The sequence below is a fragment of the Magnolia sinica genome, chromosome 16 (genome assembly GCF_029962835.1).
Source record: "Magnolia sinica isolate HGM2019 chromosome 16, MsV1, whole genome shotgun sequence".
Classification (NCBI taxonomy): Eukaryota; Viridiplantae; Streptophyta; class Magnoliopsida; order Magnoliales; family Magnoliaceae; genus Magnolia; species Magnolia sinica.
This window is the reverse complement of record NC_080588.1, coordinates 52,025,376-52,038,486: the sequence shown is the minus strand read 5'-3', so window position 1 is coordinate 52,038,486 and position 13,111 is coordinate 52,025,376. Positions and strand designations below refer to the sequence as shown.

Sequence of the window (13,111 nt, the reverse complement as noted above, 5' to 3'; positions counted from 1 at the left end):
TGTTTCCTCTCAGAGAGAGAGGTGTATCTATTAACGTACACATATTAATGTATTAACAGTGAGTATGCATTACATGTATCCATTATTACTATATGCACACCTTGTGCCTAGGTTCCTGAGGGATCTCCCTAGACAAATATGCCTAGTAGATTCGTTATCAAATGCCCATGATAGTAGAAGTTTACTCACAGAGTAGATGTATGATTACCCATGCCTACCTATGTGGATGTCTGACGAGTACAGATTACCCATGCCTACTTATGTGAAAAAACACAAAAAAGTGTTGGATGTCGACCCAATCTGAGTAGTTCCCTTAGTTCAATCATCACCAGCATTGACATGTCCAATCTCTAGACCTCCTATTTCTCCTACTGTATCGATCGCACCAATAAATTCTCTAAACAAAAACCCGATCGAGTTGTGGCAAAGATTTCAGGTACCCCTTCTACAGCTAAGGCTATTGCCTGTTTTGAAAAATATTATAAAAAAAAATTTGGTTGAGATTATTACATTTGAAGTATATTTTTGGAGATAGAGGAAGCTTATAAAAGACATGAAGAAGTCAAGTTTAATAAAGCCTTTAATAAATGGTAGAAAGAGATGGAGAGGTTAAATGATACAAATGTTCCTTTTGATTACTTTCTAACACCTTATCGGCCAAATCCTCCGCATTTTCCTTCTTCTGCTCGGCCTCTTACAATTTCTATTAGTGATCGTTCCAAAATTCAATTAATGATCGATTGATATTCTGTCTTCTTTTTTTGCTCTGATTTCAATGGATGTGTCTTCTTTTTGTTGTTTTCATTTCTTGACCACTTAGTAGCCTTTTATCTTTATGATATTTTCCATCTATGAAGTGACTAAAGAACTTTTAGTCGTCATCTGCCTTGACAATTGTTTATGTGGTCAATATCCTTCTTTTATTGGCAATCTATGTTTGACCAAGCTTTGGTCTAACCTTGGCATCTCATGTATGGTAATCTCATGCAAAACAATCAACAAACTCGAGAAAATCGGTAAGCTTGGCCTAAATTTATGGCTCCAATAAATCACTAATGAAAGCCAGTTTAAGCTTATGTTCTGTTCTTAAGTTTATTTGTACTAAAGGATCCTAAACTTGAGATTGAGAGTCATCCAACTTTTCTAGAGCTTGCTTCAAGTCTTTCATCTTTATGCCGTCTTCGGCTACCTCAACAGCTGGTATTGCGATGTCGGCCATGTCGACGAAGGATCTATTGCCATACTTGAAGCTTTATTCGAGTTGCCTTATTCTAACTATAAACTTGGCCATTCTTTTATTAATTAATGAGGAACTCATCATAGGACTTCTTTTATAGTACAACTTGGGACTAGTCGATAGGCTACTATAGTTATTGAAATATCATTATCCAATTGTAGCATGGTAGCAATGTCTTATAATATGCTATCCGATTTAATCTTGGCATCTATACCGGTTGGATGCCTATACTTATCCCCTTTAGTGAAACATATCGGTCCAATTTTATTTCCATAGAAACATGCTTAGACTATATTGGATGTGACTAAGAATGACTCGTTGTCTAGTAACACCAATTCGACTTTATCTTGATTCCAAAAAATCATGAACTGGTGGAAGGATTATGGAATACATGAGAATGAATGTATCAAATCTTTGCCTAACAAGCGATTATAATTTAACAAAATGTCGACCACGAAGAAAGCAACCAACACCTTCTTAATTCCCACCATCAATTCAACAAGTAGGATGCCTTGTGTCTGAATTACTCCTCCAGCAAAATTGATAACCGTGATTTCAGTTGGAATTAAATCATCTGAGATTTTTTCCAATTTGGCCATATTCCTGGCTAGGAGAATCTTTACAGTCACACCGATGTCGACTAGTACCTTGGTGACTGGGCATTCTTCCAAGTGAATGAAAATGTATAACAACTTCAGAAGTTGAGTCATAGTATGTGCGAGTCTTTCAATGACTACTCTTTGGGAAGGTATGCCTTGCTCAAAAAAGACTATTGACACATTCATCATTTCTACTTCAACATTAAAGGATGCATCCTATATGATTATAGGAGGACTAGGTTCTTCCACATCTCCCTCCATATTGTTCAGTTAAGATGATTTGGCCTAAAAAGTCAATGGTAAGATGAGTACCATGTTACAATCCAGTACAACTGGTGGTAAGGATCCAAATTGAACTATTGAATTCTGACATTGCCCCTCATGTGTTTCTGAATTTGGTCATTCTTCACTAATTTCAATGACAAGATATCTATATGAAGGATCGTTTATCTGAACTTCATGGTTGGGTGAAGTTTCTCCCAATAAGTTTTTATTTTATTTTATTTTTTTTATGAGCTCTTCGATTAACAAGTTGTCTCCTGCAAAGCATTCATCACTAAGATATTCGATCGAGCCGTCAACATCAATGTTTTTAAACTATTGAATTATTTCGACCATATTGTGTGGATCATGTTTCATGGTTAAATCCACCATATTCACTATTATTTGTTCATTTTCTAGCCATGAAATCGATAACATTAGTTGTAGTTGTATTGTTATTTCATGAGGTTTCTCATTTATGGCCACCAATTCCTTTCGTCTGGTGGCTTGTTGCCTTTGCCAACGACATTTTTGGGTACGAGTCATCTCTTTTGATATGGTTGGATACTTAGGGTGCCTAAGCCTTCTCCATATTCCTTCCTAGGTCGGAGCAAGTTTAACCATCCTTTATCCTAGGATTAAAGCTAGTCGATGATGGTTAGAAGGATGTCGAAATTCTTTCTATTGCTGACAGGATTCTTCTTCCTATATTTTCTCCTAACCCATGGTTTAGTTCGATCATTTTATGGATATTTAACCAAGGCAAGTGCCTCGTCGCCCAAACTGGCTTTACACATTGATCACATAAGTTTGGCGATGCTATTTTCGGTCATAATTATGTAGCTGCTTGCCATGTTAGTTTAGATTTCCCTTTAGGTTGATATATTACATATTGATCGTTACTGGCCCTAAGATCAACCTTTCATCGCAATTGAATCAATTTATGTGGATTAACCGTTGCCATGTTAATCTCCATGCTTGTTGGAAATGGATCGTTGTCGATTAGCAAGATTTTCTCTTTTTTAGGAGATTTCAGTAATCCCCAATCAATGTCATCATAGATAATGTTCCTAAAAATAACACATTTGTTAGTAACATACAACCTACTTCGATGTGATAATGCCCAAATATTGCATATTTATCCTTTCAATTGCATTAGTTTTTCTTGCATTTAAGTACTTAATTGATTTAATTAAATATTTTTTCTACATGTGAGGTAATTGGCAAGCCTAATATGAAATCATGCTTAAATAGAAGATTTAAAGCTTTAAAAAAAGATCAAGCTGAAAGGTGATGAAGAAGTGAAAAATTGAATGTTTGGAAAACAATATTGAAGAATTCAAGTGCCAAAGATCTAAGAAAATCAAGCATTAAAGATGGAGAAGAGTCTGAAAAATCACACGATTGAATAATAGAAATAACAGACTATTCAGTCTCACTTGATGTTGGTTCAATCTAACAGAAGGTGGTAAAAACAGTCCAGCAAGAAAAAAGTGATTTTCAGACTTAATTTTGCTCAACACTTAGGTGTGATTAAAGTTAGGTTCGATCCCACCAAAGGATAGTTCAGTCCGACCCGAGGGAGACAAAGACTTTAGACATAATTTGATAAAATTCAGTTGTAACCAAAAGACCCAATTGGTTTGACTGAAGTGATGATCAGTGCGACCAAAAGCTATAGTCGATGTGACCGAATCGTAACAAAAGTGTAAAAATCTGAAATTGGTACGAATTTTTCTTACTTAAGGAGAAATTTTAGGTCATTCTAAGTATGACTTAGGGATTGGGAGAAAGACTAATGGGTGGTGAAGCTTCCACAGATTTGTCTTTTCCTTTAATCTTTTGGTTCTAGTTTGTCTTTTATATTTTTCTTTTGTTTTTATTCTAAGATGTTAGTCATGTTAGTCTAATCTCTTAGCTAAGGCTAAGGGATGAAGCTTGTAGTTAATTACAATATTTAGTTTATTCTATTCAACAAACAATGGTTTGAATGATGATAGTAGATTGAATATATTTGAATTTTACTTTAAAGATTTTATGTTGTTTCATTTTTGATTTATTATCGACTCTAAGCACATTGAATTCTTGGAAGTGCAATTACAATTCTTGATTAGAGAATGAATCAATCTTTATAATTGATTGATCTATTGTCACCTCTGAGTATATTGGATACTTTTAATTCCCTGCAATTGATATCCAAGTGCTTCATGAGAAAATCATTCAATTGAATTCATATTTTATTTGATATTGATTACGGGTGTAACAATATTATTTTTCAATTAGATATGATAGGACTTCAATTCCAATTGAGTTATAAGAGTTTAATAAATGAATTATATTGTGATTGCTATAAGTGAATTTTTAGATCCTTAGTCTTTTATTTTATTGTTTTTACCCTTAACCCTACTACACTAGATCCCTATTTAGGAACAGTTAAAAACCGTTCCTGAATCATTTAGAAATGGTTAAATAGGGTGTTGTAAAAAAATAGGAACGGTTTAAAACCGCCGCAAATTTTAGAATAAGAACAGTTGAAAACTATTGCAAATTTTAGAAAAAAAAGTCATTGTAAAATTTTTAAAAAAAAAAACAATTTCAAAACGGTTTTGTACACTTAGTTAAAAAGCGCCGATAAAAGTCATGCAACCACTAACAAAAGCCTGTAAGTTTTTTTCCAATTGGAAACCTGTATTTAATATATATATATATATATATATATATATATATATATATTTGAAACCTAAAGAATGTTGTAGTATAATTAAAAATGAATATTAAAAAATATTGTATGACTTTACAATAAAATATAGGCTTTAGATGATACTTTAACCCTTAGTCAAAAATCCAACACAGAGGCATAACTCCATTGAACAAAGAAAAAAAAAAGAAAAAAAAAACCCACAAGATGATAGAAACACTTAAGTAAGAAAGAAAAGAAAAAGACATTCCCTAATTAAGGAGTATAAGAGAGTTTATGAAGAATATTATTAGTGAAATGCCTTGTTTAGATTTATTGTTACAGAGAAGAGAAGGATACACTGTTATACAATATGCGGTTACTGAAAGAATGCATTCTCTAACACCAAAGGAAATGGAGACCGTTCGATCTCATTAGTGGAAATAGCGGTCCACAGTGCATATAAAGAGAACATACTAGGAAAATACAGTTGACTTAAGGTGTATTTTGGTTAAAGCCCTTACTACCAGTAAGGATTATATATATATATATATATATATATATATATATATATATATATATATATATATATATATATATATATATATGACCTGCATATCCAGCCATTCTGGTGCTGATCCCTGGACATACTCCCTTGTTAATTGTGAGGTTAGTGCCATGCCAGTAGTATTGAACGTCTGCATCCCAAACTGAAACATTGAAAAAAAATTATTACTCTTCAGGCAACATACAAATAGATGGTTGGGAAGGCAAGTACAATAATAGTTCATATTCAACCAAAGAGGCCAAATATTCTATAAAAAATATGGGGGACTCTTAGTGGATGGGCCATCCACAATGAGACCCATCATATCATTCCTCTCAGGAATTTCATTAAACACCCCACATGCACACCCAATCACTTCGCATTTTACATAGAAATTCAATAGCCCGATTTGCACAAATGGGGCTCAAGAGATTATACAACAACATGTTCTGCAACAGCCAGCTTTTTGTCCTAGCATAGGAATTGGATTCCTCATCAGATCCATCAATTCACATATGAAATCATCATTTCACAAGCTTTTATACATCAAGAAAGGAGGAACTGGGTGCGGACGTTAATGAGGGTTTTGATAGGGATGGGTTTAAGGTTTTGAAAGGAGATAGGAGGGAGATTGGGGTTTTGACAGGGACTAGGTGGGAGGTGTGCTTGGCGAGTTCGCCAGGGAGGACAAGATGAACAGACGTCTAGATCTCCCTCGACGTGATAGTGGGTTTCTTGTTGTAGCAGGCTAGCCTCGACAATTCCTCGGCCAACTTCTCGAAGATGTCATTGTTAAAGTTGTTCATGATCCCCCATGGCCTTGCCGGAGATTCCAATGTCGGGATAGACCTTCTTCAAGACCTTGAAGATGTAGATCCTGTAAGTTTCAGTGTTCTTTGATCTATTCTTCTTCTTCTTGTCTTCGGTCGATCCTCCTTCCTTTGAAACCCTCTTCTCTGATTTTGGTTTCTTTTCTATAGGAGATTTCTCTGCCTTCTTCTCATCCATCGACTTCTTTACGGTGTGCTTATTCTTCGCAGGCTTCTTCTCGGCCTTGGGCGCCATTGGGGAGAGAGAAGGACGAGATCATGAATTTGAATAAGGGTTTGGGAGAGTAGCGGTGAGCGATCGCCGATGAGAAGAAAAATGAGAGAGAGAGAGAGAGAGAGAGAGTAGGGTGCGCAGAGAGTTTTAGGACCACTTAGGAGCGGTTTGAAACCGTATTTCATTAGGAATGACCCTAGCCATGTTCCTAAACCAAAGTTTTGGTGTAATACCCATTTGCTGGATTAAAAACCTAGAAAATCAATTAGCTTTAGACTACTTCTAACCATGTTCTCCATTCCCTGAGGATTTAACCTCGAGCTCACCGAGTTATTACTGCATCATAACCTTACACTTGGGGTTGTCAACCCTTGGGTTGGATCACCATACCAGTTGCAATATTTGGTCTTTTTCAACTCTTCACCATATGTATTTTATGATTAATAGTGACTTTGATAAATTTTCCGACCAACATTATATCAAAGATTTCGTCAGCCCGGGTGATATCAAAGGTATATGTCCGTTGTGGTTTCTATGTAGTCAGTGTAGTTTCTTTTGTTTTAACTAATGCCGAACAGATGAATGGTTGTTTGGCCACTACTTCAGCCACTGTGACATCATAATTGAGATCATAATAGTATGTCTCAGTAGATGCGTTCTTTTGCCTTATTACTTTCTGAAGAAGCGCTTCATACATTGATACTTTTTTGTTAAATCATAGAGGTCAAAAAACTCCATTCCGATGAACTCTTTTACAGAGTTTAAATTCCAGACCATCCTAAGCTAGTTGCATAAACTCGGCCTCAGTCGTGACTACTTTGCATTGACCCTTTTCTCTTTAAACTTAGTAATATGGTTTTTGATTAACTCTCCTAGGGATTGTCGAAAACGGGGAAGACTAGTTATAGAAATTTCCCTGTCCCTGTAGAAAAACTAAGTAGGGAATTTCTCATATATTTGTTATCATGTTTGAACAGAGTTTCGCAACATATTTGAGTACCAAGTGAAAGTTATTGCAGTTAGTGAATGACTAAACAATTGTAACTTATAATAGTCATTGTTAGCAACTTCATCATACTACATGGTAAATCGACCTATATGTTTTATAGTTGATTTGCTAGTATCGCCAGTAAACAATGTAAAGTATGGTTAGTAATTCTTTGGTAAATGATATTGCCTATCAATCCATTCAGGATACGGTTTGTGGTAGACATGAGTGGTGGTTCAAGCACTTGGCATGCTACTTCCTGGACCATTTGGAGAATTTGATCACAGTTGACCTGACGAGGTTCGACCACACAGGAGGTATCTCAGGACCTATTGGGTATTGTTTCCCATTAAAAGGTTAATTTCTAAGAAAAGGTAACTCCACAAGTACTTGATTCTTAAACTTTGGAATGAAATTTATGTTCTCCCACTCAAATCGTCTGGCCTTAGTCAGAGGAGGAATCATATGTGCTTCCTGTACTGGAGAAGGAGACATATTCTATCATAATATGGGTGCTACCGATATTGGCTATGCCAATGCCAAATTTTCGACAGAGCTTGCTTCAACAAGAGGCCGATGCACAGTCTGTTGCGGCACAACAGGCTAAGCCAGGCTGAAGTATAGTTTGATGGGGAACACCATGCATCCTTGCAACAATGATGGCCACCATCATCCTATTCATACTCTAGGTCTAACTAACCATCATTTATTGAAGGTTTCAGCCTGATTTCATGATTGCTCAACTTCAGCTCGTGATTGGTCTACAAGGTGTCGAATTCCCATTTGCAAATCTCGTAACCTGACTGACATTATCTCATGAGGATTAGTCTGAGATGTAGATGCCATGTCTGGATTAAAAGAACTAGGTGTCGGGTTCAATAACAACTTAGGTGCTAGTTCCTCCCAGTGGAAGTTCATGAGTGGTAGCTAGAAGTATTGCGACCACTTCTTTGACTCATGTTTAGCAACACAATAAAAATGGATATATTCCTGACAACCAAGTCTTTTTTATCCCATTGGGCGTGCTAAAACTTCTTTGACACTTTTTCTAGTTTGGATTTTGTGGTCACGCGTAGTGGTGTGGGCATGACATAATCGATTGTGTGGCTCGATTCCAACCGAACAACTTGACCCTAAGTGCTAATATAGACGGATACAATGATTGTGGTCGTATATGACCGAGATATGAGGAGATCAATCGCGTATTCAACCACTTACGAATTGTTTTAAAGGATGATCAGGCAATGATGAGAGGGCGGGGTCCTTCCTCCAAAGATGGGTTCAACTTTGCCTTTTATAATGAAAGGACTTTTTATACTTGACAATCATCAAACAAGAAAGAAATATTATTTACGATTAGTCAAGATGCGACTGCAAGGAGACTTTCTGAATGAAGAATTGCTTGTATTGAGAACGTATAAAGAGTAGTGTATAGGCTTATACTTGGATTACAACTAAGAGATTACTACTACTCCTAAGACAAAACTAAGGCTAAAAGATTATGCTAAGATAAGATGAGATAAATTTGACTGGATTTGTTGGATTGGTGTGAGAACTTTTTCTTTGTGGTTTCCTCTATTATTTATAGACTCCTCTGCTACATAGATAATTTGTATTTGTTTCTCCTCTTTACTTCAACCATTACGGTAATTAAATCATTGCCACGTCGTGTTTCCAAATCCTTCTGTCTTTTTGTATTCTTTTAACTATTTCATTTCTCTCAACCTCTCTTCGCCTTTTGAACTTTTCGACCATGCCCCGTCATCAAATGACATATATTATCAGCTCAGCGCCAGCAAGTATTCCTAATATATATATTTAAAGATCTTTCTGCATGTTATATTCTCCTTTATGCAACAATACATGTCATTTCATGATTGATTAATTTAGGAATGAACGGAAATATAAAAAAGAAGCAACAAAAAAAATTACAAAATAAAAAATAAAAATATCACAGTATTCCAAAATTAAAGTGTGTCATACCACAAGAATGTAGAGCTTTTGTGTATAATTTTTTTGAGTGGGCCGCAGAAGTGTTGAATTAGTCTGATTTTTTTGACCAAGACCCACAAGAACTGGTATACTTGATAAACGGCATGATTTTATGCACATTAAATTGTTCCTCTCAGGTCTGTCAAAGTAGCCCCGGTAGATTTCAGGATCTACCCAATTATTTCCCCTCTACAACAGCATAACCAAAGATTCCCTATCAAATAAAGCATGCGTTTATTTTTTCTTTGGAATTATTAAAAGTGCCTGATCGCGCGTTTCTCTTTACAGGTGTGGTGACAAACGATGGTCATCATTCAATAGGGGAGGGGATTAGGTGCGGAACCGGCCTCACGCAAGATGGTGCGGCCTTTTGCTGTAGGCCCCACCTTGATGCATGTACTGTATATCCAAGCTGTCCTTCCAGTCTTTCATGTCGTTAAGGCATGAGTCCAAAAATAAAGCAGACTCAACCCAATCTCAGGTATACCAACCATATTGTAGGAAACAACAGTAGTTAATCTACCTTTAAAGTCAGAAGCCACAAGAGTCTTCGATCAGCTGATATTTGTTTTTATTCTTCTCTTCTTCCAAGTTCATCTTAACTATATCAGTATGTTAGATGGTAAATAAACAATACTGAAATATTAGCGTGGGCTTTAGGAAGTTTTTATTGGTGTAACGTTCAACCATATTGTTTCTTATAGATGGTCCACTGGAGGTTTGGATCAGCTTTATTTTCTGAGTTCATGCCCTAAAATGATTGGGAAGAGTGGATGATGATGTGGATATACTATCCATACATCAACGTATGCCCTACAGTAAGGGCCGCATCGTCCTGGGTCAGGTAGGGGCGCACCTAGCCCTCTCCCCGGCTCTGAGGATGAGAACATGTTTGGAAAAAAGTGGGTGAAAAGGAAACATTTTATACAAGTGGACCGTTAATCAGGGAGTGATAACTGTGATTCAAGATACTACGTGAACTACACATGCACGTTGAATTTGGGCGCTTGGAACGTTTTTTCTGACAATATTGTTTTTACTAGTGATATGATACACTGCACGTAACTAATAAATGGCCACGATGACTACAAGAACACTGACATATGCTCGGCCTGCCCACATGAGAGCGGATTAGGTGAGGCCACTTTGAGGCGGGATTAGGGGCCCACTATGTACGTGACTACATCCAGGCCGTCCATCCGTTTTGAAAGGTCATTTAAAATTATGATCCAAAAAATGCAGTTTCAAATCCCAAATGGACCATTATACAGGAAACAGTGGTGATCGGCTGTTATAAACTTCATGTGGGCTACAAAAGCTTTGGATCAAGATGATATTTGTGTAGTCACTTCATCTATGAAGTTTTTAATTGTGGGGATTCAATCACGACTGTTTCCTGTGGTGTGGCCCATCTAAGATTTGAGTTAGCTTCAATTTTTTTGGATTATACCCTAAAATGAGGTTTCAAAATGGTTGGACGGTGTGGATTTAATGCACATATATCACTGTGAGGCCCACAATCAGGGATCCCACCCACCTAGGTGGATTCGAGGTCTCACCTAATCCGCTCTCAGTGTAATAACATCTTCATACATCAGCTTTTGGACCGTTTTGATTTTCTGCTCTGCCTCTCACATCATCCACAATGGCTTGAATATTCTTGTCCGAAGATCCACCTATGCTGACCGCCTTTACCGCGGCCTCCTTCCACTTCATGGAATTCTTCTTGATTTCTTCGGCTTTGGGCCCACCGTCGGTCATCTCAGCCACACATCGCTCTACTTCTCCCCTAGTGACTAGTGGGCCGCCTTTGGGGTGGCCCAAACGTAGGCCGACTCCGTAAACATCAGATATGAACTTGGCATTTGTTATTTGATCACCCCATTGAGGGAATGCGATGATCGGGATGCCGCAACTAAGGCTCTCCATAGTCGAATTCCAACCACAGTGGGTCACAAAGCAAGCAATCGAAGGGTGCGATAACACACGATCCTGTGGACACCATTGCACCACCTTACCTTGGCCCTCTATTTCTTCTAAGAACCCTTTTGGTAGACGCGTGTCTGCCGAATTCTCCGTTGGTCTCACCACCCACAGGAATGGACGTTTGCTGTTCCGAAGTCCCCAGGCCATCTCTTCCATTTGGTCACCTCCAAGGACCACGACACTGCCAAAAGAGATATAGATCACCGAGGCTGGTGAGTGGGAATCTAACCACTCTAGGCAATCTACGGCTTTCCACATATCGCCACGGACGGAGGTGGAATCACTTTCCGTATCGATCGATTTGAATAGGGGGCCGATGGGGGTGATAGGCACAAGGGGGGATATGGACTCAAGGATGGAATTCTCAAGCTCGTCGAACGAATCCACCATAACCCAAGAAGCTTTCGAGAGGTTCTTGAACTGGCCCAAGATCAACTCCGTTAAGCAGCCATAAGGAGTGCCTGGTAATAGGAAAGATGGCAAATCATCGGCCTTCAGCAACGGCATACCTGGCAACTGGACGCTGATGTGCGGCTCAGATGAGGTCGGGAACTTGGCTAGATTATGAAGATAGTGATAATACGTGGAGAAGACGGCGCACGACTGCACCCACAACACTCCACAGGGGATGCCCATATCAGTGGCCACATCCAAGACCCACGGTGAAAACGGATTGTTGATGACACATGACACCCGGCGGCCCTCGCTAGCCTGCCGTTCGATGAGATCCGCAAGCGACGTGGGACCCACTGAATTGAGCTGGACCATGTATGCATCTAGGTCGTTTCTTTGGGGGTGGTCCACATCCCAACCGTCGGAGAAGAAATCGAACCTGAGGTAGCCTTTGCCTATGGGTGTTAGGGTGTTGGTGGCTGTGATGTTGTTATTGGCCTTTTGCATCATATGGGCAATGGCCTCAGTGGTGGAAAATGTTACCAAAAGGCCCTTAGATGCTAACCTCTTTGCTAACCTGAGCAAGGGGTTTATGTGGCCTTGGGCCGGGAAGGAAACGAGAAGAACATGGACGAGGTCGCTTCCCATTCTCTCTATTCTAAAGCTGCAATTTAGTGTTTTTCCAAGGTATGAGAAAAGGCAGGATGGTGGGCTAATATAGGCAAGCAAACCTAACTCGATCCGTGCTGGGATTCCCTGGAGATGCTGAGATCTACGCTAGTCATTTGTGGGGCGCATCCTAAAAGATCCCAGATGCAAACGTTCGGCCGGCCCACGCATCCGAGGAGCCACGGGTGGACGCTAGACTCTCTCAACTTTTAACTTCAACACTTCTAATACAGGGTGCGACCCACGTGACAAGATGACTGGCTTGATTTTTGGGTCCGTGGCATGTTAGCTGTAAGGCACACCTAACTAGTGGATCTGATCTAACGCACGTGTGCGAAGTTGGCATGGATTGCCGTATGGCTTGAGTCAGCCCCTGATCCAGCGCTTGGTACGCCATACAGGTGTGGGCCCACGTTTAAAAGAGCACGCCGACATAAACGTTTGTGCTGTATTTCTACCGTCTGTTGGTCCGTAAATCCGTTTTGCAGCTACCTTATTTTAGGACATGAGACATAAAAATGAAACAGATCAAAATCTCAATGGCAAACAATGGCCTACCCTAATATTTATTTTGCTTTAAATCTGTACACGTGATCACGCAGACGTGATGAAAAGAGAATACAAATATCAGCTTAATCCAAAAAATTTATTGAGTCTAAAAAAGTTTGTAAACCTCAATCACCACTTTTCCAATATATAGTTCACCTGAAATTTAGAT

The 13,111-nt window shown here is 38.6% G+C and overlaps 1 protein-coding gene and 1 pseudogene across 1 annotated transcript; both read right to left on the bottom strand.

The window, feature by feature from the left end:
- Window positions 1-5,860: 5,860 nt before the first annotated feature.
- Window positions 5,861-6,386, bottom strand: LOC131228839 (histone H2B.8-like; annotated as a pseudogene).
- Window positions 6,387-10,802: 4,416 nt separating this feature from the next.
- LOC131228965 (gallate 1-beta-glucosyltransferase 84A24-like) lies at window positions 10,803-12,569 on the bottom strand. The gene has a single exon (XM_058224806.1). The coding sequence runs from the start codon at window positions 12,370-12,372 to the stop codon at window positions 10,933-10,935; it is 1,440 nt and encodes a 479-aa protein (XP_058080789.1). The 5' UTR covers window positions 12,373-12,569; the 3' UTR covers window positions 10,803-10,932.
- Window positions 12,570-13,111: the final 542 nt, after the last annotated feature.

What these genes read in the sequence shown, in the direction of transcription:
- LOC131228965 (XM_058224806.1), bottom strand. Translation starts at nt 12,372, where the DNA reads ATGGGAAGCGACCTCGTCCATGTTCTTCTCGTTTCCTTCCCGGCCCAA.